At 43.7% G+C, this 22824-nt stretch overlaps 2 protein-coding genes across 6 annotated transcripts in view; one reads left to right on the forward strand and one right to left on the reverse strand.

Moving 5' to 3' along the window:
- Nucleotides 1–9592, reverse strand: part of P4HA2 (prolyl 4-hydroxylase subunit alpha 2) — a 52905-nt gene extending 43313 nt beyond the window's left edge. For 2 of the 4 annotated variants that reach the window (XM_050962695.1, XM_050962696.1), the window contains exons 1-2: nt 9200–9430; nt 7532–7650 (exon numbers count right to left, since the gene is read on the reverse strand). In XM_050962695.1, the coding sequence (XP_050818652.1) occupies nt 7532–7579 (48 nt within the window). In that variant the 5' untranslated portion in view covers nt 7580–7650; nt 9200–9430. Of the gene's footprint in view, nt 1–7531; nt 7651–9199; nt 9431–9525 lie in introns of those variants that run through there. The other 2 variants (XM_050962698.1, XM_050962697.1) reach the window with 2 other exon arrangements.
- The window catches only part of LOC127055619 (uncharacterized), a 240577-nt gene that overhangs the window by 178279 nt on the left and 39474 nt on the right, over nt 1–22824 (forward strand). The window lies entirely within an intron of this gene.

Below are 22824 nucleotides of genomic sequence, written 5' to 3' on the forward strand. Positions count from 1 at the left end.
CCCCAGTTCATCCATAGGCCTGTGCAAAGCCCAGTGCAATAAGAAGAGGAGATGCATCTTGTATCTCCCCTGTGCTGGGGCTACTGAATGACAGTTTGATCCTGGGTGCAGTTTAGGGCAACTGTACCCAAGCTGTCACGGGTCCTGTGGCAGCTGGGAAAATGGCCAAGCTGTCACGGCAAGTGTTGCTGGCAGAGGGACTCTGGGAGGCATGTTTTCCCAACAACTGATGCCTATTCCCCTACCTCATTTGAGGTACGGTTCTGATCTCTAACTGGCGAGAATCAGATGTAACTCCACTGAACTCAATGGAGTTGCAGAACTGTAACACCAGTGTAGGGGCTATCAGAGTCAGGCCTTAGTATCTTGAATTTTTCCTTCCACCCCAAACACCCCTCGATAACTGCTGTCAACAGTCAAACCTAAATGATGATGTGCAAACACTTGGCTTCTCTGTAACTGCTAAATCTCAGTGAATCACTGCTCCCCCTGAGAAGAATGCTCTGTTGTACTTCTGAAACTGCTGCCAGAAGGAAAGAGGCTTTCCTACACAGTCAGGAGAAGGAAGGCCGCAGAGGAGGCAGGAATAGAATTCTCTTCCCAAGTTACAGAACTGAATTCTCCCCATAATGTTACTTTGAAATGCTATTGAAATTAGGGATGTAAATATCATTTAAAAAGTTAACCATTTAACCCATTAAAATTATATGTTTAACCGATTAACTGATTAAAGGGAGAGGGGCTGGGGCTGCTCCAACCAGTGCAGCTGGGGCTGACTGGCCCCAGGTGGCTGGGGGTTAACGGTTAGGGTGGGTTAATGGTAAGATTAATGCTTACCAGTTAACCAATTAACTGTTTAATATTTTACAGCCCTTGAAATGTGGATCTGACCTGCAAAGGGCATGTCACTTTGGGGTCCAGGAGGGCTATGCACACTGAATTCTTTCTGACTTTCAGGGCCAATAACCACAAGCGGCTCAATTCAACTCCCATTCATCCCAATGGAAGGACTCCCATTGCTCAGTTGAGCTCAAGAAAATCAGCTGGCTGCTAGCTATTCTGCTCCTTTGGGGGCCTGTGTCTGCCTGCAACTCAAACATGCTCTCCCATCTTCTCAGGCAGTAGAACCAGACAGGGAACCCACAACTCAATCACCAGAGACTCTTGCCCTAGTAAGGAGCCAGCAGCTCAAAGCACAAATATCCCTCGCTCTTCCTTGGAGCACTGCAAGACTTTCGGCTACCGAGTTAAAACAGTTTAAGTAGCTTTAGGATGAATTTCACAAGTAATCTGAAGCAAGACATACAGGAGAAAGTCAATTAAAAAAATGATTTTTTTCCTTGATACATCAGCAATCTTTCATTTCGTTGTTACAATGATTCATCTTCAGATGGTTTGCATTATACTCTGCATTTACTTTACTTTTTGAAACCGCATTATAAAACAAGCTGCAACAGAATCCTTATGGTGCTGCTAGTATCCTGGACTTTCAAATTAATTATCCTTTGGCTGATGATTCAGGCTCCTGGGTGTCAATTTTCTCTTTCCAGTAAGAGAGAATGTTGTGCACAGATGAACAAGATACAAGTCAGAGAAAATCTCCCCCTTCCTATATAAACTAGCACCATCTTAGTGCTTAGCCAAATGTTAATTGCTTCAAACAACCTCAGAATTTATGTGGCTTTCACATGGAGGCCAACCAATTGATCAGATTACACGAAAATAATTGGGTCATAATGAGGTCAGTTTATGTAAAATTTAAAATCACAATCTCACTTCATGCCACAAACCAAAAGTTAACACCAGAGTGACACCTTCTGTAGTTTGAAATGCTCCCCATAGTCACACAGGCCAGAAGATTCTTTGACTCTTAATGTGAGCAGAGAGTAGAAAGCAATACACCCGGCATATACCCCCTGACTCTGTTCATGAGCAAGACTCTTTAAAAAGACCATACATTTTTTCATCTTATCTGCTGAAACCTATAGAAACACAAATGTCTACATGCACTCTGTATATGTCTTCCCTTTATATATATTTAAAACACATTTGGTTTAACCTGTGGCTCAATTTTCAGCACCAATTTTGGGCACCCAGAACTGCAACATCTGAAATTATTGGGAGTAGGTGTGTGAAGCCTTTCTGAAAACCAGGCCCTAGAACTTTATTCCTTCAACTAGACAACGTGGCAGAAAGCTTTTTTCAGTTACCTTCTTTGTCTCAGGAACATGACTGTCCTACTTAAAACATAGCACAAGAACCAGGAGGTGAGGGTTCAAGAATTCAAAAGCCAGCTACCAACAGATTTGGGAGGCTAGGGTAAATTACCTGCTTCCCCACAGACTTCCTGGGTGACTTTGGGCAAGTCACTTAATCTCTGTGCCTCAGTTTGCCATCTGTAAAATAGAGATAATATCACTTCCCTCCCTCACAGAGAGTTGGGAAGATACACACTGAAGATTATGAGGCTCTCAGATACTATGGCAATGGAGGCCGTCTAAGTACCTAAAATAGATAGAAGAGCCAGACAGATGTGGACAATCTATGGCCAATAAGGAACTTTACAACTGTCAGGAACTGTGCACCAACACCACTCATCAGGAAAAAAACTCAGATTCTCCTGCTTCAAAAAGCACAGATCTCTAGAAGAGAATCTGCGTTAGCTCTTAGCAGTACAGAGCCTAAGACACAGAGTTGAGTAGTTCCAATTCTATCCAGCAGAGGGCTACAGTGCATATACATCCCAACTAAATCACTGCACATTCTTGGTTAAAGTAGCTTTCATAATAAAATCACATCATGTACACAACAGATGAGCTATTCATTTCTTCCACATTTATTTTAGAGCACAGATTTTTTCTGTAATGATATAAAATTAACTATGCTGCAAAAGAGATTACAGTTCTCTTGCTGTTAGGGCCCAATCTTGCACTCCCAGCGTACGCAATGTACAAAGGTAGAAGGCATTGCAAGATAGGGTACCACATAACAAGAAACAATCTAAGTCCCACTAATACCCCACTTACTTTACCCACCCAACTGCAGTAAGCCAGCACTGAACAGCGAGTAAAGGTTGAAGTTTGGGCTCTATTCTGTACATACTCACCAGACTTGAAATTTACCTCAAAACCAAAGCCAAAATAAATGTTGCTTTCAACATGTATCTAAATTTAAACATGGTGCAGTCTAACCAACCTGACAAACAAAGAACTAACTGTTTCAAAGGCACATATAGCTACAGACTGGCTCCTGGTATTTACTTCAGAGGCGTGGCCCAAATACAAAGCCCTGAAGAGAGGCCAACACTTGTACAAATAGCAATTTAAGGTTGAACTGCTGTCTGAGCCAACTCTGCACACTTTCCCCACATGCCATTACTGCACCCGATGCATCAGCACTCTCACTTACAGGAGCAGAAAGGACAAACAGTGGAGTACTAAACCCAGGGGCGGTTCCAGGCACCAGCACGCCACGCGCATGCCTGGGGCGGCAAGCCACGGGGGGAGCTTTGCCAGTCACTGCGAGGGCGGCAGGCAGGTTGCCTTCGGCGGCATGCCTGCGGAGGGTCCGCTGATCCTGCGGCTTCGGCGGACCTCCCGCAGGCATACTGCCAAATCTGTGGGACCGGGGACCTCCCGCAGGCAAGCCGCCGAAGGCAGCCTGCCTGCCTTGCTTGGGGCGGCAAAATACCTAGAGCCACCCCTGACTAAACCCACCGTGTTATTTCATTTTTCCTCCACCTACGGACAATAGACTTTCTCTGCTTCGAAAGCAGATGCCATCAAATGCCAACCTGCTGTCAATCTGCATGGCTTCAGCTACAAGAATAATGATTTGTAAACGGATAATACAAAATCTAAATGGCCCCCACACAGCCAAATGCCCAGGGCTGTGCTGAATCGTAGTTAGGATTTGAGGATGTTGGGAGGTGAGTATACTATGCTTAGAAAGCTCAAAAGGCAAAACAATCACAAAATACTCCACTTAGCAGGATTTTAATGAGGTCAGCTGAAAAGCATTTGCAAACTAGAGCAAATCATAATAAGCATCTTCTTCAAGTTACAACTTTGCTATCATATGCACTAATGGCCAACAGATTAGATAGCACGGAAACTCTCATTATTATTAAGATCTCCATCCAGGGGTTGGTCCCTAAGGCTATAAGGTGAGCCTAGGACAAATTCATTACTGCTGTAATTCAGATGTACTCAGGAGACCTACACTTGCCTGGGCCAATTGTAAATTGGCCCATAGCAATGGAAACGGAGTCTGGATTTATCACACCGCAGTGCAGAACTCTAGCCACCAGACTGTACTTTAGAACCCTCTATTGAGGCAGTTCATAGCATGAGATCATCCAGCCACATGCAGGCAGCTCTTGTTAACAAAAATGGGGTCTTGTTGGCTCTTGATGTCATCTGCCTCTGCACTGATGATCCTTCCCCCACCCATCCCCTAGATAACCATTTTCTGGCTGACACTTCCTTTGCATCAAAGGCAACACACTTGTCTCCACATGCCTGCATCACCAGCTTCCTTGCCAAAGCCTCTAACGTGCATCTGAAAATAATTAAAAACTACATGCCCAACAACCAATAAAGTAACTTGCTTGTCTTTGTTTTTCAAAACAAACAGAAGAAAAATGCTGTTTGTTTGCATGCACTGATATTGACAGTGTCTTTATTCAAATTTGCATTAGCTTCCTTCAGTGTAAAACAGATCTTGTGATATCCCTAGTTATGTAACCTTAAGAAATATCAACATCTGGATTAACTTCTGATAGCTCCTTTAAATCATAGCTGAAAAAATATTTAGTTCTTGGCAGAAAAAAAAAAAAAAAAGAGAGAGAGAGAGAAGTCATGCCAATCTTGGGAGCAAGAGTCCTGCTCATCATTTCCCCTTGGATAACAGCAAGCTCCTCTCATATTCAACACTATCATATGTAGAGTGTTAAATGCCCCAAACAAGCTGTACCATAAACGGAGAGGTTGTTGACCAAACTATATGTTGTTAACCCCTGTTACACTTCAGGATTGAAAAAACTTGGCAAGTTGCAACTGTTGCTGCACACCGCCTTAATTTTAATGGATCAAAATCTCTCAGATAAACTTACAAATTATCTGGGAATGTTCAAAATAAAAGCTCATTTGAAACTACGTTAAGTGTTCAGAAAAGGTTAATTTAAAACATATCAGGAAGCATTTATTTTTCTTTCTACCAGGAGGACAAAGCAAGATAAAGAAACAGACACTTTTAGGACAGCACAGAGTCTGAGTCTACTCTGGCATGGCAAATATAAAACTCTAGACACAGAACCAGTCACAGAAAATAAAACCTACCTACATGTCTATATTTTACTCCTTAGAAATCTTCCATCACAAATCATGTGGCAAATATAAATGTACCAGTTGTCTTATGTAAACAAATGTAGAAATGGAAAATTCTTTGGACTAATAGCCCATATGTTACCCTTGACTATTAACTCCTTTAATATTTGTGGGAAATAAAGGCCCAAATTTTCAATGACGCATGGATTTGAGTCAGGGCTGCAGCAAAATAAAGTTAAAGAGGTTAAGGAGTAAGCAAAAGACCAGACCCTCATCCATTAAACTTCAGTGCTATGCTGATTTACAGCAGTCCAGGACCTCTGCCTGTCAAGTACTAGCTATGGCCAGCAGTCACTGTGGACACAAGAGGGATTGTTTCCTGGGTTGCACAATGCCACACAGCTGCAGGAATTGGTGCCTGTGGGGTCCTTTTCAGCTTACTTCTATTCTTCCAGTGCACCTATAAAGTGAAGCAATCAGGAGTTTTATTATGGGAAACGTTTTGTGTCAAAGTCTATTTGGAGTACTGAACCTTCAGGTCTGATAATGTGGGGGATTAACAGGCAATGATATGAAACCCAAGTAAAAAGTGTCCTGAACTGACGGACTCTCCACTGCATACAGAAATCCAAACATTCAGACTATCTGATTTGCCTCTTACTGATACCATTGCTCACAGCAGCAGCTGGGGGAGCACATCATTGTTTCTACGCTTGGACGGTAGACAGCTTTTCATCTTCTACTGTTCATTTTCTACACACTATTCCAAACGGAAGATAGCCTACTATTGCAATCAGCTAGCAGAGTTACTCCTTTAACACACATTGCAGAGATCTTTGCTGTGGTTCAGTGTTCAGAATGGGTGTGATAGGAGAGACTCCTGTCACCCTACTCCTCTCTCTCCCTTCCCCTTTGGAATGTGGGGGTATTTGGGTGGACAGTTTCCCCTATGGCCAGATGCTGAACTGGCAACTAACTTCCACTTGGAGGGTGACCCCTACAGTTTCCCTCCTTCACTCATGCATTCTAATCTCAGCACCCAGTTATACAATTTAGGATTTAGGTGTAGACCTTCCTAGCACATTTCAGTAATACAAGACTACAAGTAAACTATTCCAGGGGCTCCCTCCACCCAATTACAAACATATATAACAAACATTTTTCATCTTCTTTATCAACACCTATCAGAGTCCTCCTGAACCCTCTCAGGTCTGGGAAACGAATGGGACTTTATCACTGGAGGCTGATAAAGGAGGACCATTTCAGAGCAGGTTCCAAAACTGAGGGGCCCTCACAGAGAAGGCTCTGCCAACTGCCCCTGCTTTCCTAAACAAGTGGAGTTCCAGCTCAGGAACTTCCATTCATCTCTCACTCTGGCAGCACAGCACGGGGAGCATGGAGGCTTACAGACAAGAGAGTGAGCTGGACACTTGGGCTGGCTTCCAAACCAGGGAGAACCATGAGGCAGGGAGAAAGAGAAGTGAAGAAGAAACTAATGGTAGATGTCACAAACAGGAGGGCTCAGAAGAGATAGAAAAGAAGAGTGAAAGAGAGAGAGAATAGAGTAGGGAGAGGTAAGGAGAAGAGAATAACATAGATAGGGAGAGGACAAATCTAATGTCTTGTCTACACACACAATTTGAACCAGTTTAACATAAACAGATTTAGTTAAAGCATGTGCAAACCCATGTATGGACACTTATTTTTGTTCAAGCCACACTTATTTCTATTTAACTTATAACTAGGAACTGGTTTAGGCTAAACCAAAATAAGAGTGCCCACACAGGGGCTTGCACCAGTTTAACTAAGCTAGTGCAAGCTTGTATGTGGACATAACCTAAGAAAGAAAGGACATCTCAGATTGGCACTGTCTGCCACTTTGTGTCAGTGATACTTGTGCAAAGTGCTACTCTTCTGATCTGGAAATGTCTCCCACTGCTTTTCCACAGGTGTAAGCGGTGACACAGAGTGCCCAGCATGGGAGAATCAGGCTCCGCACTTTATGGTGGTGGGGGTGTTTTACAGGATATTTGTTTTGAATGAAATTTTGAATCTGTGATTTAATAGTAGTTTGTCTGTTTCTAGCTAACCTGAAAAACATCCTGGCTTAGGACATACGGGGGTGACAGACTTTAAAGACCAGAAGGTACTATTATGACCATCCTATATAACACTACTCAGACATTCACCCACCAGTTTCTTACTGAGACGAACAGCTGGTAGATGAACGTTTCAGAAAGACAGGCAGTCATGATTTAAAGACTCCAAGTGATGGAGAATTTACCACATCCTTTAGGAAGCTGTTCCAATGATTAATAACTCACTGGAAAAAAAGATGTAAATTTTTTAAATTCCAGACGTTGCCTCATGTTATCCCTTCATGTTATCCCCTTCGCTAGACTGAATGTCAGACAACAGGACTGTTCAACACACTGAGGAATTTACAGGTCACCCTAATTTCTTTTTACGGAAAGTTGGCAGCAATGCAGCTGGCTTCCCATCTTTTTTCTTTGGACACCTGTGTCTACCCCATCCATAAGAAATCCTTCAGGGAAGCAACTGCAGGCCACTGCCCCCTGGGCCCAGACATGAGACTGGCTCCAAACTGCCTGTTGTAGAACAGGCTCTGGAAAATTCCATCCATCAACCCCCGAGAAAACTCCTATGGCATAAGGATGGGGATGGAGAATAATACAAAAAATGTGATCACAGAATCATAGAACTGGAAGGGACTTCAGGATGTCATCTAGTCCAGTCCCCTGCACTTGTGGCAGTATTATCTAGACATTTCTAGATCATGCCGTTATGAAAAGTATATATACAAAGTGCAACCTCATCTGGAATATGGCATGCAGTAGTGGGCACCTCATCTCAAAAAGGGTATTACAGAGAGAAGAGACGCAAGAAAAAGCAATAAAAACTCTTCTATAAAGAGAAATTGAAAAGATTTGGATGGTTACCTTAGAAAGACAACAGATAAGAGGGGACATGATCTAAGTATACAAAATAATGAATGGTCTAGAGCAGGGAGACTGAAATCTCTTGTTCATCTATCTGCTACCTCACAAGAGCCAAGAGACTGTCAATAAAATTAAAAGGTATCAATTTGGAATTGCTAAGAGGAAATACTTCTTCACTTAACACATAATTAGACTGTGGAATTCACTGCCACAGGACGTCACTGAAGCCACGAACTTACTAACATTCAAAGAGGGCCTGAACATCTACAAAGATAACAAGAACAGCCAGAGATAGAACAGTTGATGCAAATAAAATTCTGGAAGGAATACAAAACCACAGGATTCAAGGCTTAACCTCCATTTTTAATTATTAGGGGTTACTTCTTCTGGTTCTGGCCACTGTCAGAGACAAAATAATGGACTAGATGGACCCTGGGTCTAAGCTGGTGAGGTGTGATCGTTCCTATGTCCCAACACTCCTGAAGTGCAGCGCAGATGTGCTGACTGCTCGCTGGTGTGTCGATCCCATCCACAGGAGTTGGCACAAGCCTGCTTTCTTGAATTTTCTCTAGGAGGAGGGAAAGACCCAGGCCTAATTCGGGAGGAGAGAGGTTCAGGCTGGGAGTACAAGGACACAAGGAGACAGTTCTGGTCTACGCTCCTCACCTTGACACCTCCATGGGGCAGGTACCCTGAGAGGGGTCTCCCACCCAGCCTGCCCCTGGGGATCCTGCCCAGGGAGTTCCACTCTTCCCACTCTGCCCTGTAACACCCCCCCCCCCATACATATACCTCTTCCTGGGCAAGGGGCAACACCCAGCAAGCTGGGCTACAGGGCCAGGGGTCTCCCCCCTCCAAGTCCCCCACCGCCCTAGATCTCCCCCCTCCAACCCACCGTGGGAACGGATTTACCTGCTGGAAGCTGCTAGCGGGGGTGTCTCCTCTCGGGTCACTGCGCGGCCAATGCCCCTACAAGCACAAGGCAGAGAGGAGTTTGCATGGGGCAGCCCCGTCCCCGGGCGAGGCCGGAGCTGGTCCCACCCCGGCTCCCTAGGGACTCCCCTGCGCCGCTTTCCCACCAGATCCCGCCGGTGGCTCCACGTTTCTCCTGCCAGGCCGGGCAGCGCCCGGGAACCCCACGCCGGGAGGGCGCCCCCCCCCGCACCCCGAAAGTTAGCAACAGCCCCGGCCTCCCCTTCTGCCTGCAGCGCGCCCGGTGCCCAGCGCCCCCCACTCACCAGCCACACGCCGCCCGCGCGCTGCCTCCCCGAACAGCCGCGGCAGCCCCCGCTCCGCCTCCTGCCCAGGCACTGGCTGCTCCCCGCCTCTCCCGGCACAGCCTCCCGACGGGGCCGTAATGCTTGGAGTAGCTGCAGCCCCGCAACCGCGGGGAGATGCGAGCCGGCTGGTGGGGGCCGCACCGGGCCGGCGGTGGAGGAGTTCTTAGCCGGCAGGGCTTGAGGAGCAGCTCCATGAAACAACTCGTGTCTGCTCTGCTCGGCCTGCGTCCTGTCCTTAGGGGAAATCCCCATAGAATTTAAAAGAGGCGAAGATCCCTTCCCTGGAATCATTAAACTCCCCTCTACCGGGGATCTCATTCGCTATTAATTTCCCTAGGGGTGTGTAAAGCTATTTCTAGCTCACTCTTGGTTTCCGTCCTTTTAAATTCCAATGTGTTTGTTTCTCCAGGTGTTGTGCCCTGAAATGAAGATTTCAAGATCATACACAGGGCCGGCACTTCCATTTAGGTTACCTAGGTGGTCGCCTAGGGCGCCAGGATTTGGGGGGGCAGCAATTCGGTGGTGGGGGGGTGGGGGGGTCCTTCCGCGCTCTGGGACCCGCCTCCAAAGTGCCCCGAAGACCAGGAGCGCGGAAGGACCCCCCTGCCGCAGAATTGCTGCCAACGACTGGGAGCATGGAAGGACCCCCGCCTAGGGTGCCAAAAACCCTGGCGCCGCTCCTGGTCATACAGGGAATGGATAGCATCATAGAAGCATAGGGCTGGAACGGACCTCCAGAGATCATCTAGTCCAGTGATTCTCAAACTAGGGCCACTGCTTGTTCAAGGAACGCCCCTGGCAGGCTGCGTCCACAGGTTCGGCTGAGCGCAGCTCCCACTGGCCGTGGTTTGCTGCTGCAGGTGAATGGGGGCTGAGGGAAGGGCAGCTAGCACATCCCTCGGCCCATGCCACTTCCCACAGCCCCCATTGGCCCGAAGCGGCAAACCGTGGCCAGTGGGAGCTGCAATCCGGCCTGCCAGGGGCTTTCCCTGAACAAGCAGCAGACCAGCTTTGAGAGCCACTGATCTAGTCCATCCCCTGCACTGAGGCAGGACCAAGAGTACCAACACCATCCCTGACAGGTGTCTAACCTGTTCTTTAAAATCACCAACAATGGAGATTCCACAGCCTCCCTTGGTGACCTGTTCCAGTGCTTAACTATGCTTATAGTTAGAACCTTTTTCCTAATTTCTAACCTAAATCTCCCTTGCTGCATATTTCACAGATTATTTCTTGTCCTACCTTCAGGGGACATGGAGAACAATTGATCACCATGGTCTCAGTAACACCCTTTAACATATTTGAAGACTGTTATCAGGTCCCTCTTCTCTTTTCTTTTCACAAAACTGGGTTTTCTTTTCCAAACTTGGTGTTTTTTTTAACCTTTCCTCATAGATCATATTTTCTGATCAGTTTATCTTTTTTTGTTGCTCTGCTTTGGTCTTTCTCCAGTTTGTCCACATCTGAGTTGTTCATCTTGACCTTATTATGACAGACATTGTAACCTCATGCAGTGTCTTTGTGGACCATTATATTAAAATTTATGAATGATTTATGTATGATTTTGTTCTGCATCTGGGGAAGGGTGACTACAGCTCCTCCAGGAATTAAAAACTTTTGTGTGTAGGGGATGATTAAGGCAAGTCACAGAAACTGTAAACCACTCTGAAGATGTATCACTATTTGGGGTGGTTCACATAGACTGGTTCAAACTCGGTTTTACAGAGACCAACAAGACAAAAAAATGGGATTTTCGTATGAAAGACTGAGTGTAAGCAAACTAGGGGTGGTTTTCCTTTTGATTCAGCAAACTGGCAAAACTGCAGATCTGAGGAGGATCCCAACTCTTGCTGAAGAGTTGGAAAGACCGACACCTACCAGAGCCCTATGTTGGTGTTAGAAGTGACCTCTGGTAAGCTTTTAGCAAGCATGAGGAAACTTTTTTTTTAATGTTTTCTCTATAATGCTTGTGCCCTATGAATAAGTGTGCTTCAAAATAGTTCTGTGGTAATGTGTAACTGCTGATACTATACTGTTCATAGTCTTCAGAGAGAAAGCAATGCACAGGGGCTGATCTATAACTGGCTTGCAGGGGATATTCCAATGTAAGGCAGAGGGCTATGCAGCCTTAAAACACCCAATCAGAAGGAAGTGAGACAAGGGTCCCTACCCAGAGACAAGTGTCCCGAGATCTGACTGAGCACTCTGGGAGTAGACTCCAGAGGGAAAATCAAAGTGCAGTTCCCCAGAAACAGTGACAATGATATTTTATTTTTTCTAAAGGCCTTAATCCAGCAGAGTATTAAACATGTTCTTAACTCCAAGCACTGGAGCAGTTACATTGATTTCAGTGGGACTACTCACAGGCTTATAATTAAGCATGTGGTTAAGAGTTTGCTGGATTGAGGCCTTAATGTCTGAATATATTATAATAAATAATAATAATTAAGAACTGGAGAGTCACACTATTAAACTTTGTAATGTTAATAGGAAAAAATGCGTCAGTCATGAAGCTTTGATCCAAGTTCCTAAACTTCAGATCCAAACCCAAGCCCTCTTCACAAGAGTATTGGGATTTGGAGTTCTGAACTGGCCCATCATAAAAGTAAACCTGATGAGTGAAGTTGAAATCTGGGCCTAGATCTGATCTTCCTCATGTTTGTGAGTGGTTTGGATTCTGTGTCCTAGTTTTGGATCCACCTCTAGTTTAAACTGAACTGTAAAGAGAAAATGGAATTGTAGGCAAGTGTGAGATTTCTGGTGCGTGTGATGCCCAAGAGAACCAATGTCTCCTTGTAAACCCAGAAGAGAGAGCAGATTCAAATGGAGAGGGGAAAATAATTTTATAAGGTAAATTAGATCTGATTCCTAACATAATTACTGGGTGCTGATATTATGACAAAAGCTGTAAAAGATCATATCAAAGGATTGGTTTGCAAAATATCTCTGTTCTTCAAATTGATATAATACACCAGTACAATCCAGAGCTTCCCTAGCCAGACTGCTGCCAAGGGTATAATTGCTGTGGTGGTTTTTGTTGTAGGAACAATGTCCAGTGGGAACTAGACTGAACTCATCAGCACATTTCAGAATGCTCACTACATAGCTGGGTAGGTGGTCACCAGCCACCTACAGCCCACTCAGCCTAGACCCAGCATGACCACAACCTTCAAATGTGTTTACCCAGAGCCAGTTTGGCCCTTTTTAGTTTGGGGTTTCTGCTCTCCCACGCCCCCTGCATCCTCACAGTCTATTCACTTTGGATGTACAGCCATGGTTAGCCAGCATTTAAGCCATTACTTTCTCTAAGAGTTGAGCTGTCCATCAAAACACGTTACGGAGATAACTCTGTTGCCAGCTCCACAGACAGAAGTATTTTTGGATCACCTCTATCGAATTACAAGGCTTTTGCCTGGCAGCTTAACAGAAGAAATATTAAAATAATCCAATAATACATAATATTATCATAGTATTTATCATAAAACAATACTATAGGTAGGTGACTGAGGTGGGTGAAATGCTGGTCCCATTCAAGTCAATAGCAAAACTCCTACTGATTTCAGTAGAACCAGGATTACACCAGTTTATAATTTACATCCATAAAGTGTCTGCTGTACAAAATGTATTTCTGTGTTTAACTGCATGTCTATGGCTCTTCTCTTGTTTCTTGTGAATGAAAGGGGGAAAAAAATCACATGCACACATCTGAGAAGATCATCAGAAACTGAAGCCAAAAAGCAAGGCATGGCCAGCATAATCTTTGTGCAGTTCAGAGGCTCAGACAAAAACTTGGCCAGATTCTTTACAACAAATACTGTAGCTAAAAGATTGTACTGCTCTGCATCTGGGAAGACGATGTCTGTTGAGGTGACGTCTAATTAATATTAATTCTTTAGGGTCTGTAGGTGGAATTACAAGGGGGAGATTTGACCATGCTACAGGGAATATGATTCATTTCTCAATGAATGGAATAACTGAGAAATTTCCAGAGGTGAGGGTGGGTGCTGATGGAGCACTAAAACTTAATCTCCTGCTCTAAGCACACAGCCAGCCTGGATGCTCTGGCTCTAGCTGTGTGCTCAGCCACTGGGTTTTTTCAGAAGCCTGACATCCCTGGAGGCTATGGCACCCAGCCGCTATTGTAGCCCCTTCTTGCCAAATGCCAGCATCCCTCCACTGCTCTGATCCTTGAGCACTCGTCAGGAAGCTGTGCAGAGTCTATTTGATGACCACTGAGCAATAGGAAGAACTCACACACACCCAGGAAACACAGGACATCAGATGAAAAATGTTCTTGGATGGGTAAGGCCAAACCCTCATTTCATCCTCATTCCAGCTGTGGTGAGGCACAGGAGGAATGTTACATAAAAGGCATGCACTCTGGATAAGAACCTACTGCAGCATACGTGCACCCTTACATGAAATATTACCTATAAAACCAGAAGGGCACATCAGGAAAGTTCATTTTCCTGGGGCAGACCTGAATATGGGGACTGAAAACCACTCTGGCCCAGGGAATACGGTAACCCTCAGTACAGGAAGTTCAGCTCTGTGATCTGTAAATGGGGGATCACAGGGGATGCTGTCTGTGACACAGGCAGCGGGTGAGAACACTCTCCTCTAGTTACAGAGGCACAGGAAAGCACCACAACAAGCAGGGATGCCACCTGCAGGGAGCTCTGCTCAACACTCCCACTACAACTGCAAATACCATTGTAGGCTCAATGCACATCATATCTATGCAGTCAGTGTGCTTCCCATTTCTGTCAGCTCCAGGAGCCTTCAGAGTCACATGTATCCCATTCAGTATTCCTGTCATGGAAGGGAAGTGGGCTCTTTCCTTGAGGTTCTACATTATTGCTAACGGCTTGTTTCAGTCCATGTCCAGAGAGATATATTGAGTCCTCTCTGCTGTGCTGAGGAAGCCCTCAAGGCAATGGGAGGCAGCAGATTGGCTTATTCAAGTGCCGTCCCCTTTGGTCCCTGAAAGGACACAGCAGCTAATATAACCATGGCAGTAAGGACTCTGCCTGACACAATTCCTGTCGGACAGGTCCCCCTTCAGCTCCTCACAGAGATGAGTGATGGATTCCAGGCCTAGCCTGTGCCTTTGGATTTCCTATATCTCTGTGAGATCAAGGAAGTTCCTGCTGCTTGGTTCCTAGATCCTGTTTGGATGGTGTGTCTTCTCCATCTCTGAACAAAGGCCAGATTTTCTCTCTGGCTCCTCTGATGCCTCATCGTATACCACTCTATGGTCATATATTGTGCTGCAGCAAGTGGCTGCATAGCTCCTATATAAATTGCCAAACCCAAGATGCATCCTACTCCCCCCATCACTCCCACTTACACTTACCCTGGTACCTCCTTTGGCTGTGCCCTGTTTCCCAAGCCTTTTAACAACTACTTGGTCTTTGCTACATCTCCTGTGTTTGCATTATTAGTAAATTAGTCATGTTCTCAGATGTGGCGTGCAGCACAACCATTGATTAGCTAATGCCCAAATGGTTTAATTTGTTCCTCCTTAATTGGTCATGTATCTGCTATCACCACGATATGTTAAACCAGGAGCAGCTGGCTGAGCATGCGGGAGGAATCTCTGAGTGCTTTTGAAAACAATGATTGATCATCTATCCCACTAACCACACCAAGGCTCTACCCTCTTGGAGCATCTGGGCCACTCTGAGAACTTGGCTGGAAGTAAACACGTGCTCTGAAAATTACTCAGACAGTCTCACATGCACTGAACCCGTGTGGAAGCAGGCAAAAAGTCACTTGGGCCTACACAGGCTTAGGAAAATTTTGGCTTCAGGGCCCAGTCCTGCAAGGTGCTCAGCCAGTTGTCACTGAAGGTGTTGAGTCTCTCACAGGAGGTGTTCAGCATCTCACAAGATTGGGCCCTCTGAAGACACTAAAAAAAACAGGTGCAATAAAGTAAAATGGAAGGAGGGATTGCATTAGTTAAATTCTGAAGCTGACTAGTGGAATAAGAAGGTATCTGACAATGATAAGATGGGAAAGGTCTAGTAACTCCAGTTGCCTCTGCGACAGGTTTAAGAAACTAAACATGGGATGAATAGGAAAAACAGTAAAATAAGCCAAGAGAAGAATTTTGATGGCTCATATTCCTATTTAATGTAATTATGGTACAAGGAGGTTCCTGCAGCTCTCTGAACCCTGCCCAACTGCACGTTACAAGGCCAGCTAAAATCCTGGAAATGTAGAAACCTCCAGAAATTGCCAGTGTAGTTTATTTAAAGTGTCTAAAATACACCCTTCCAGACATGGGGGTGTCTGACTGCCCTATATGAGAGGAAAGAGCTATTCTTTCTCCATGGTTATAAGCTATTTAAAGGGTTATTTCATGTATTTTAAATATGGTTTTGAAATTTGACAACTCCTACAGGCTGATTGTTTCTAAAGCAGAGGTTCTCAACCTTTTTGGGCTCAGGATCCTTTTGTAAATGTTATGGCCTGTTGTGACCCAGTAAACAGGAAACAAAAATGACCCAGAGTTACACAGGCTGTGCGATAGCACCTCCCAGCCCAGGATCACAAACAATGTATTTAGACCCACAATATCTCTGTAAGGTAAGGGAGTAGTGTTACCCCCATTTTATAAATGAGGAAACTGAGGCATAGAGCAGTGAAGTGATTTTTGGCAGGCCACATGGGAAACCTGTGGCAGAGCCAAGAACAGAACACAGAGTTCTTAACTCCCATCATTGTGTCACAGACCATTCTTCCTCCCTGTTTGAACCACATCTCAACACAGCTCTCATACATGACTGTGCAGCTAATATAATAAGACATGCCCTATGCATCATTCATCACAGATTCCAGAATAAATCAACTCCAGAAATAGGAAAGACCTGTGAGTCTGATTACTCCTTTTAGGTGCAGGGAATGATATAGTTAAGAGATGTGGCTAGATGGCATTACAAGAGCCTTTTTAAAAACTGTGTTTTATTTACATTGCCAACAGATGGAGGAAAAGAAACCCCAAGCCTTGGCAGATACATTTTGAACCAGACTTGTCTCAGGAGGTAAATGGGGAACTCTTCTCTCCAACATGAAGGGTAATGTGCAATCATTGGTACTATATAAGGACAACATTCTTTAAGGCTGCAATCTAGAGGCACTTTTGTATTCAAGGGGACTGTACTGTAGGGTTTTTTCATACTAATGGGACTATCACGATTAAGGAACACTGCTGACTAGCCAGAGCTCTGATTATTAAGTCTACATTCCTATTCATAATGCATCATCCTATGCTGCTTTGCCAAGTCCATTTTTTGTGTGCAAGATATTTCACAGCAGCCTCAAATAGAAAACCAGTCAAACAGAAATGAGCTCAGTTTAAAGGATCCAATTCCTGATTCTAAGCCCATCCAAAATCAGCAGATTGTGGATATCACATCTATACTGACAGAGAAAGGTTCACACTATCATCTCTGGACCAGCCATGGATGAATGAAGAAAGCTACAGTGACAGTTTGCTCATGAAAGTTTGCTTTTTACAACAACATAGTATTTAACCTTCAGCTTTTTCTTGAGCACACATGTCTTTTCATTTTTGCTTCAGCTCATTTACAATCCTTGAGCAGTATTCCAGCCAGCGATACCCTAGGCTAACTTTGGCTTTTAATATTCCACCCCCCAAATCAGTACCTGCCACTGGTACATATCTTTTCAGCATCCCCATTTCAGTAATTTGGATACAAAACCAGGGATCATTCTTCTAAAGCATCCCAAGTTTTAAAGTGTGAGCCTTGATCCATCATCTGACCAGTTCTACTGGCAGCACAGAAAAATAAGGAAGCAGATTCCTTTGGAGACTTATTAACTTTTGGAGTTCCAAGAGCACTTTCTGGTTTGTCACTGGATTTTAAGAATATTTGCCTGAGTTAAGCAGTAGTTTTGTATTCCTTACTGGGCAGTAGAAGACTGTATGCACTGTATATTCAGCATAAATAAACAGTGAATGGCTGGGCAAATTTATACAGGGATCTATTAAGTAAGGTAGTGAATGCATTTCACTTGAGCTGCCAGAAGGTGACTTATTTTGTATGTCCATATCTGAATATCATATATAAATTTACACTTGCCTTTACACTATGTACTTGGGATTATTTCCAGGGAAATATTTTTTCTTGGTCTGCCTGTCATAGGATATATGAGCCAAATTCATTCCTAGTGTAACAAAATGGAAGTAATAGCTTCCAAGTCTGAGTCTGGCCCCTCTTATAATAACTGGCTATGCAAGATGTGGTGAAAACAAATCAATCAACTTCTCTTTTTCAAAGCAAACTGAAAAAATTTAAAGTGGGGCAGAGGTGGATTCCATTCCTTAATTAGGCAGCAGAACATCCTCAAGAAGAGAGAGAGAAAGAGACAGGCAGACTGTTTAACCTGAAATGGCAAGAAGTCTTGTTCAATATTTTGAAAAGAGTAAAGAATTTATTAGTTTTCTATGACACAGGACCAGAGGATTATTTATCTGTTCTATGGTTGTTTCCTAATATATGTCCTGGGGATTATGACATGTGATATGCTATTTCATTTCTCAGGATCTGGGCTTTGTTAACAGAGCCACCCAGAGGATTCAGGGGGCCTGGGGCAAAGCAATTTCGTGGGCCCCTTCCATAAAAAAAAAAAGTTGCAATATTATAGAATACTGTATTCTTTTGGGGGCCCCTGCAGGGCCTGGGGCAAATTGCCCCACTTGTCGTCCCCCACACCCCGGTGGCCCTGTTTGTTAAATGATATTCTGAGTTTTATTTCAGCTCTTTTTGGAAGATATAGAACTGATGCATTATGACAAAAGAAAAACTAAACATTCCCGATTAATGAACTTAAGGAATCTGTTTCGAGTACGTGTGTTAGTCGCACTGTGCAACATTTTTCTGATTTTTGAAAAAATTTTGGAGTAAAAACAAATTGAGAAAAAAACTGACAACATTTATGTAAAATTTTCCCTGTTTTTTACCACCAAAAGAGCGGATTGAAATAAATATAGCACTTTTTAATACTTCACATTTTTAAAAACATTCAAAAGTTGTGAAGATTCCCCCCCTTTTCCCCTAATCAGCTCAGTCTGGTTTGTATTAGATGTATGGCTAGGACTTCAGTAAAACTATATTATGGAAAAGCTGGGGCAAGCTGTCATAACCTTATTGACATCAGTGAAGCTATACTGAATTACACCAGCAGAGGATCTCGATTCTACATTTAGTTGTACAGTAAGTGTCCCCATGGAGTTCAGTGCGCTTGGCTCAGACTCTAATACTTTGGTCTGGCATGTTATCCTTATACAAGTGTTGAGGATGCATAATTTCAATTAATTGTTCTGGACAAAGCCAACGTTCACTTTCAGTTTCTTTGTGAATGTAGCAAGTGGTGCAGTATTAGTAACAGTGCTGGAGTTTTCCCTTTATTGCTCGGGTTGCCAAAGAATGCTGAGAGCCAAAGGTAGCCTGTGGAATACGGCCATGGCAGCTCAGTTCAAGACAGAAAACTTCATGCTTGGACCTGTAGCATCCACAGCTGTGCCTCCATGCTAATGTTAAGGTGGTTGCACTCTACTCTATTTTAGGAAAATTAGATGCAGCTTGGCAAGTTCCCAAGGTGGCATTTGCCTGGGCAAAGTTTGGCTGCTCCTCTGTTATCATGACAATGCTGCCTGTTTATTATCTAGTATCAAAAATTCCTTGCACGGAGGGCCCTCAAGACAGGCTTTGCCTGTCCTGTTCTGAATCAAGGTCAGCACAAATGGGACCCACTACTGTATGAGCTGGCTCTCTACGTGACCCCTGGGCACTCTCCAATGTCACCAGCCTCAGAAAGGCTTCTAGCTGCATTTCCTTCCATGTGGCATACAAGCAGTGAGCTAAAGGAGTACAAGCGACACAGAATAGTGCCTGTACTTTCCCCACAACTCTCTGCCCTGCCTTCTGGTCAACACAACCAACCAACCCATCCTCCCTCTGTCTCTCATGAGAGTAGCCTCCCTCTTTTTTAAGGTGTAGAATTAAATAGGTTTCATAAGTAGCTCCTACTTGGTATTGCCTCCCTGAACTGCCTCTGAACCCCAGCTGTGAATGAACCCCTAAGTCTCCAGGCTGCTGGCTGGCTCAGTGTGGTACTGCTGGGGCAGTGGGGAAGCGATTCAGCATGCTCCTCCAGTGGACCCACATCAAATACCCCCATCCACCCTGTCAGTGTACTTTGACTGGAAGAAAACATATTATCAGTCTTTTCCAGCCCCCATGAACCATTCCCCATTCCCCCTACTCCTCTCACCAAACAATGGAGGCAAGCCCTGTAATTAATTTTTAAAACAGAGGTCATAATTAAAGTGCTCTTTCTTCTGATACCAATAATGGTCTCTGCGTAACATTAATTTAGCATCTTGTATCTTCTCAACCTGAGCTGCAAAGTTTAGGTTCAGATCCAAAATATCCTAAAGTTCAAGGTGTGTTTGGATCCAGGGTTTTGGCTTGGCCCTTTATAGAAAGAGGGGTCAGGTTCAGCTCAGACATGTCACATAGTCTTGTGTGATTGGAGAGAGGTTTAGAGTAAGGCTCATCACCCTTTTATACCGTCAGCCATCTTCGGAGGTGATAAATGATAGTTAAATATACAGCACAATGGCGATGGGGGAAGTAAATTCTGGCCAGAACAATGTAAACTCCTACTCTTAATAGGAATGCTATGTAATGGTGGCCTTCCTGCAGCAAAAAAAACTTCAGGACCAGACTTCAAAGAGAAACTGCTGAGCTTCAGTTCATCTGCAAATCTGACATCGTCAGCTCAGGATTAAACAAAGACTGTGAATGGCTTGCCAACTACAAAACCAGTTTCTCCTCCCTTGGTTTTCACACCTCAACTGCTAGAACAGGGCCTCATCCTCCCTGATTGAACCAACCTCATTATCTCTAGCTTGCCTGCATATATATACCTGCCCCTGGAAATTTCCACTACATGCGTCTGACGAAGTGGGTATTCACCCGTGGAAGCTCATGCTCCAAAACGTCTGTTAGTCTATAAGGTGCCACAGGACTCTTTGCTGCTCGTAATGGTTACTGTTCATGCTGAGCAGGCAGGTCTTTGCTTGTTAAGGTCCCATACAAAAGACACTCTTCTCCCTCACAGTAAATTGCATTCATCTTAGTTTATCTAACACAGAAGATGTTAGATCTGAATATTCTAGTATTGCCAGCTGGGTGTTTAAACCCCTGTGCCATCCTCTCCACTAGAGAGATTTAAGCCAGCTCCCGTAGAAATCCCATGCAAATTTGGGATGTAATAATTTGCATCATAGCCACTAGAGGGTGGCCTGAGATCATCTAATGTTTGGTGTGATAACAAGTTCATCCTTAGTAGGCCATGTAAAGTTCTCACTGCTATTCATTGGAGGAGAGGAGCACGAGATGTTGTTTTATGATTACACAGCAATGAATGATGGTGCAGTACCCACTGTTGAAAATGATCTCACAAATCAGCTGTGACAGGCATGTTACAAGCTCCACCAAAAGCCCACACCTTTTTCAAAACATAGACGCACTTTCAGCAAGGCCCTGTGCAAGTGAAAATACCGTATTCTGCTACATACATATTGGTAGCATGCTCTCTCTTTTTAAATGTTTACTAGAACTCTCTCTCTGTCAGACAGTACTTGGAGTTGAGATTTCACAAAACTTCATGCAGGAAATCCCAACTTCAGTACTATAAAGGGGGATGGTTTTGGTTTACTGGTCCTCTGACTGCACATCGTATTTGTTCAGTTTACAGATAAAAAGATGGCTTTTCTAAATGTCAACAGTGTACACTTTGCCTAACATATTAAAATCAATTTGGATTTTTTTTGTGTCTCGGGTATTACTTCCAGTAAAAAAAGACAAACTGAACTTAGTTAACAGTTCTATGTAGAACACAGGACCTGGAAATGAATCTATCTTCTTCTCTCAGTAGATGGGTTGGTTCAGCACAGCTAGTTGGGGTAAAGTTATTATTGTCAGTATAGAGAAAAGACAGGGAGCAGAACTGTTGAGTAAAAAGATGTCATTATTAAGTTGCATTAAATCTAAAACATGATTCAAATTTATTTGTATTTTTCTCACACTGTGTGTCAACATAGCTATGTAGTATATTTCGCATAGGATAATATTAACATGGTACCAGACTATTCATGGAAATTAGCATTTAAGAACTTTTTATTTAGCTACAGTATATTACCATTAATACTAGGATCAGAGTAATAATGCATTGCTGATAAAGCATCCAGGATGGAAAAATGCATGACAGTTAAAAGGTAGACTTAATGGCTCCATTATGGCTAATCTTGGAAATAATGTTCATTCTTAAAATTAGTATGAATACTCAAATCCGTATTTATCCCGTGAATCATAAGAGTCATGAACATTTACAGTTTATACTTAAGCAGATTTTTTAAAATATAAAATGTGCCAAAACACAGGTTGCTGACTAGCTCAGAATACAAAGTTAGTGGGACAAATTATGCTTTCGATTACTCCAGTGCAGGTAAATCCAGGGTAACTCTACGGAGCTCAGTATAATTATTTTGGATTTATGCCAGATAACAAAGGGAAATCTATCCCTTTTACTTCTAGATTCAGTTCCAGCACAGGTCAGGTTGGCTGCAAATGAAAGTTAGAATCTGATGGCCTCTGAAATGTTGGTTATTACAAGCAAAATGTCTCCATTACAAAAACCATCACCAAAGTTAGTTCTAAATAGAGCCTTTGTTACAATCCTAGCAGAAAGGCCAAGAAAAGAATGGGTACAGAGAATGAGCTATCCCTTTGCACTTCGGCCCTGACCTCACACAGAAATGGCACTGATTTAACTAAATCAGTTTCTAAACTGATGTACTTAAATTGATACATCCACTTACAGATACAGGCACGCGGAATCATTTAATAGCAATTTTTAGTTTTAATACCAAATTAAACTAAACTGATATTATCCACTCCTAATCCAATATGGGTGGAGTGGGGGGACATTTTTAAAGCTGTTGTACAACTCAGCCCAAAGCTGTGCCATGAACACACACATACACACACACCCTAATTTAACTACATTGATTTAAACACATTTAATTATATCAGCACCATTTCTGTGTGTAGACTGGGCCCTAAAGGAGCCCCATCAAGGGAAGTGTGGAGGCACATTGACTATGAAGATTGAGCTACTACAGCATTTGCTGAACTGGGAACATTTTGAACTGTGAAAGGA

The sequence above is a fragment of the Gopherus flavomarginatus genome, chromosome 7, assembly GCF_025201925.1.
Source record: "Gopherus flavomarginatus isolate rGopFla2 chromosome 7, rGopFla2.mat.asm, whole genome shotgun sequence".
In the NCBI taxonomy this organism is placed as follows: Eukaryota; Metazoa; Chordata; order Testudines; family Testudinidae; genus Gopherus; species Gopherus flavomarginatus.